The sequence below is a fragment of the Sceloporus undulatus genome, chromosome 3, assembly GCF_019175285.1.
Source record: "Sceloporus undulatus isolate JIND9_A2432 ecotype Alabama chromosome 3, SceUnd_v1.1, whole genome shotgun sequence".
NCBI classification, from domain to species: Eukaryota; Metazoa; Chordata; class Lepidosauria; order Squamata; family Phrynosomatidae; genus Sceloporus; species Sceloporus undulatus.
In genome coordinates this window covers 17,774,636-17,779,134 of record NC_056524.1, presented here as the reverse complement: position 1 = coordinate 17,779,134, position 4,499 = coordinate 17,774,636, and the positions used below count along the sequence as shown (strand labels likewise).

General features: G+C 40.4%; 1 protein-coding gene across 3 annotated transcripts in view; it reads right to left on the bottom strand.

Annotated features, from left to right (window-relative positions):
• The window catches only part of HEPHL1 (hephaestin like 1), a 60,727-nt gene extending 56,450 nt beyond the window's left edge, over positions 1-4,277 (bottom strand). For all 3 annotated transcript variants that reach the window (XM_042460205.1, XM_042460206.1, XM_042460208.1), the window contains exons 1-2: positions 4,035-4,277; positions 1,082-1,326 (exon numbers count right to left, since the gene is read on the bottom strand). In XM_042460205.1, the coding sequence (XP_042316139.1) occupies positions 1,082-1,326; positions 4,035-4,207 (418 nt within the window). In that variant the 5' untranslated portion in view covers positions 4,208-4,277. The remainder of the gene's footprint in view (positions 1-1,081; positions 1,327-4,034) is intronic.
• Between the last annotated feature and the right edge of the window lie 222 nt (positions 4,278-4,499).

Here is a 4,499-nt window from a genome sequence, read left to right as displayed (position 1 = left end):
CAGGACATATGTGGCTGAGAAACATGAGAGTGTGATCAAGATGACAAGTGTTTTCATGGGGAATGACAGACATCCTAGGAAATGCTATAGGAGTTTGGTTTTGCCTGAGTCTACAGGGAAGGACAAGACTCCACTCCCTCCTCTGCGCTCCTCCTACTGAGTTAATTGAACACAAACTACTTTTACACTTTGAATTCAGTTTGAGGCTACTGAAACAATGAGGAAGAATGCACAAACTAAAAGATTGTGAAGCAATTTGCTTTTCCCTGAAGCTACCAGGAAAGGTAAGATTCTTTCCCCTCCTCTCTTCTCCTCTCATCCTTGATAAAGTTAACTGAGGGCAAACAACTTTTGTATTTTGAACTCAGTTTGAAGCAAGTGAAATAAGCTGAAGACAAAAGATGACAGTGGAAGTAGGAGGGAAAAACTGGGACATTTTAAAAGCAGCTGAAAAACTGGAATGACAGAGGATTAAATGGGACTGTCCCTACAGGGTATGAAAAACATCTAATGAGCAGCAGATTTCCTACCCCTACACAGTCCTTATCACCATATTATAGCAAAATCCAAAAAACACATTACAGTGATACCTTTATTAGAGCAGCCCAAAGGTGCAAAATATATTTCACAAGCTTTTGAAACTTCATCAGGCATGGATATTAAAAGTCATTTGGAGTAAAAGGAAATGTAATGATGGAGGGTCACATAACTGAATCTTTCTTGAGATGTCGAGGCTGAGTTTGAGTGGTGGAGGAGGAAAGTCTGATGCAGGTAAAGGCCACACTCCTTGCTGGCCATGAGGTGTTTGGGACATGAAAGCAAGACAAGGCAGTAAACTTCTTTTCCATTGTTAGAAACAAAGGCAGTTGCTGATGAAGACTCCTGTACACCTCAAAAGCTTGCATAATGTATTTACTCCTTCTGGTTGGAGTAATAGAGGTATCACTGCAATGTGTATTTTGGATTTTGTTGCATGGCCAATACAGATATCGCTGCATATATATCTTTCACCAAAGACTCTTAAAGGTATCAGAGGAAAAATTCTGAAACAGCAAGGTAGAAAAGAAACTCCTTTTTTTACCTTCAGAGTCTTTGCCATAGAAGACTCCATGTGGATGTACAGAATAAGGCCGTGAAGCAAAGTTCTTTAAATGAATAACAAAAGTATCTCTTTCTTCAGCTTTCAGCACTGGACCAAGAAAGCCCAACCAAGGTGTTTTGGGGATCTCCTGAGAGTACGTCTCATCTGTGAATTGTCTGAAAATTGCCTTTTTATAAATACGGCCTATTCTGTTGGCATCTCTCTTCACATACACTGCTGCTTCTCTGCAAGGAAAAAAAGGAGGTGTGTGTTAAAACCACTTTCCAACCAATGAGTAAAATGGAATGATCGGGAATGCTGTAATTTGAACATCATTTTTATATCTGGAGTATGAGCCATGTGGAACCTCCCTTCAAAGCAAAGCTAGGATTTAAATGTTGCAAATGTAGTCACATTTATATTCATCTCACTCTCAGTGAAGAAATACCGTGGGTTCTGAAATTTAAGGAAAACATATGGATTTCTGCAATCCTCAGTGTATCATATAAGAGGTAATTAAGAGATTATGATTAAAAAGACTACAGTAAGAAGAAGACAGAAAACTGAATTTACTTGTAATTGCTTTCTTGTTAGGCTGGGTGTATAATGCACATATGAGTGGTGTATATGATTTAGTACATGCCACATGTGGGCAATATGTGCAACATATGAGAACAGGTATGGCGCGGAGGCAGGCCTATCAATGGAAATATGAATGGTAGGAAACAGTAGTGGGTGCTGGTATGAAGAGGAAGTGTGAGTTCTCTGTGGACAAAACACAATAAACATGAGTGATGTGTGTATGCATGGGGTGTGTAAATGGGGTTGTGCACTAATTGACAGAGAATCACAGAATCATAGAATTAGAATTCCCTTGACCCTCCTGCCATGCAGGAACTCACAATCAAAGTACTGTACCCTCAATAGATGGCCATCCAGACTCTTTTTAAAAAATTCAAAAGGAGACTCCACCACTTTCCAAAGAAGTGTGTTCCACTGTTGAACAGCTGTTTCTCTCAAGACGTTCTTAATAATAATAATAATAATAATAATAATAATAATAATAAAATATTTATTTGTATTCCACCTCTCCCTGTTTGAGGATGAAGGCGGGTAATAGCAATTCAAATGGCAGTTACAAAAACAATAATAAAACATTCCCCAATCAACTCAACCCTTCAACCCTCCCTCCCTCCCAATAATAAGACAATACAATCATATCATATAATCCACAATAGCAACTAATCACAATAAAAAGTAAGAATTATAAAAATTAAACCGGAATGGCCTTATTAATGGGAGTTTGTTAGGGCGGTAAGTAGTTCTGTTCTTCTGGGAAAGCCTGCCGGAAGAGATCTGTTTTTATCGTCTTTTTGAAGGCATCAAGAAATATGATGTGACGGATCTCCTCCGGCAGGTCATTCCAAATTTTTGGAGCACCAACTGAAAAGGTCCTCTGGGAAGTCACCACCAGTCTTGTTTTCTTTGGCTGCAGTAGATTCTTCCCAGAGGACCAGAGTGTTCAGGAAGGATTATATGGGAGGAGGTGTTCCCTCAAGTATGCTGGACCCAAGCCACGTAATGTTTCTAATGTTTAGGTGGACCCTCTTTCCTGTAGTTTGACTCCATTGCTCCGGGTCCTAGTCTCTGGAGCAACAGCAAACAAACTTGCTCCATCCTTGAAATGACATCCCTTCAAATATTTAAACAAGACTATCATATCACCTCTTGACTGTCTCTTCTCCAGGCTAAATATACCCAGTTCCTCATAGGGCAAGATTTCCAGACCTTTCACCATTTTGGCCACCCTCCTCTGGATATGCTCCAGCTTGCCCACATATTTTTGAATTGGGGTGCCCAGAACTGGACACAGTATTCCAGAAGAGGCCTGACCAAAGTAGAATAGAGTGGCACTATTACTTCCCTTGATCTAGAAACTATACTTCTATTGATGCAGCCTAGAATCGCACTGGCCTTTTTAGCTGCCGTATCGCATTGTTGACTCACGTCAACTTGTGGTCTACTTGGACTCCTAGATCCCTTTCACATGGGCTGTTGAATGGCATTTGTGAATGGCTCCAGGTAAAGTGCTGTAAACTGAACATTTCTAGGTTTTTGTAGATCTCCACATGTATGTATTAAAAAACGAAAGCAATCAGACATATTAACTATACTGGTTTCATGTAAGATTGTAACATTTAAATCTTCTGGCCTAGGTTTAATTGCTGGTTCCAGCTAAAGCAGACCCATTGACTGAATTGCTGAATGGTACATCAATACTTTAGAAACCTCACTGATTTAGTAAATTTACTTTCTTTGGGACTAGATATTTGATTAAACATCTTTATAGTCTGCTGTACTTGTACAGTCTTATGCTAATATATTTCTTCATTTGGAATTGGAGAAAAGCTTTCATGGACCAATTAACTTTACAAGCAGTTCAATAATTCTTGCATAAATTGGGGCAAAATGCTCAGTATATACATCCCGCGTATATACTGAGCAATCACATCTATAATCTTTGCATTTTCCCCTAGATTTTTTAAAATTAAACTTTCTTTGTTTAACACAGAGTTTCAAACAGGTCCTGACTTCCAGCCAAGACCCCAGGAATCCTTTCAACTGAGAAGTGTAAAAATCTCAAGCACAGTGTTGTCAATATGCAGTAAAAACCAGAAAGAGATCAAAGAATCCAGCTCCATATTACTTTATTTACTAACCCACACAATCATATTAACTTCTTAAGAGGCATGTTTGGGTCGCTTAGAGGTTTTATTTCATTGCCCAGAGATATTTTGGGTCTGGTAAACAAACCAATTTCAGAAACCTCTGAGCCAGGCATGCCTCTTGGTGGGAAAACAAATACATTTAGAGGGAAGAAGAAGCACAAATATGTGTAGAGTTAAAGCAAAGTTCACAACTCAGAGCAAAGGAGATGTTTGCTTGGACTTACTCATCCTGAAGGAGATTTTGTCCTGTGATCAGGTTCTTCTCAGAGGGCGCATAATCCCAGTTCTCTTCCACAATCCCAATATAGTAAATTCGGACAGAGGCTCGAGCTGCAAGCAAATGCCAGAGGATAATAGCACAAGGCAGGAGGCAAGGAGCTTGCTTTGCAGGCAGCATTTGTCTAGGTGTGTGTTTTTGTGTGTCTCATGCAGGCCAGCCGCAGCCAAAGTGTGCGCACCTCTCTGCCCACAAACATTCCAACCAGTCAGACAGGAAAGAATGGACAAAGCAATGCTCCTCCCTTTCAGCAATTTGGGTCTGATGAGGGGACAGGCCAGAAGGCTTGAGCAACACAGAAAGGCCCAGTGGTGTGGGGTTGCCATGCCAACCAGGCCTTTGGCCAGCCTGCGAAGGCCTCCTGTGTGGAGCTGACTTTTTGTGTTGTTTGTCCCACGGACTCAATGAAGAG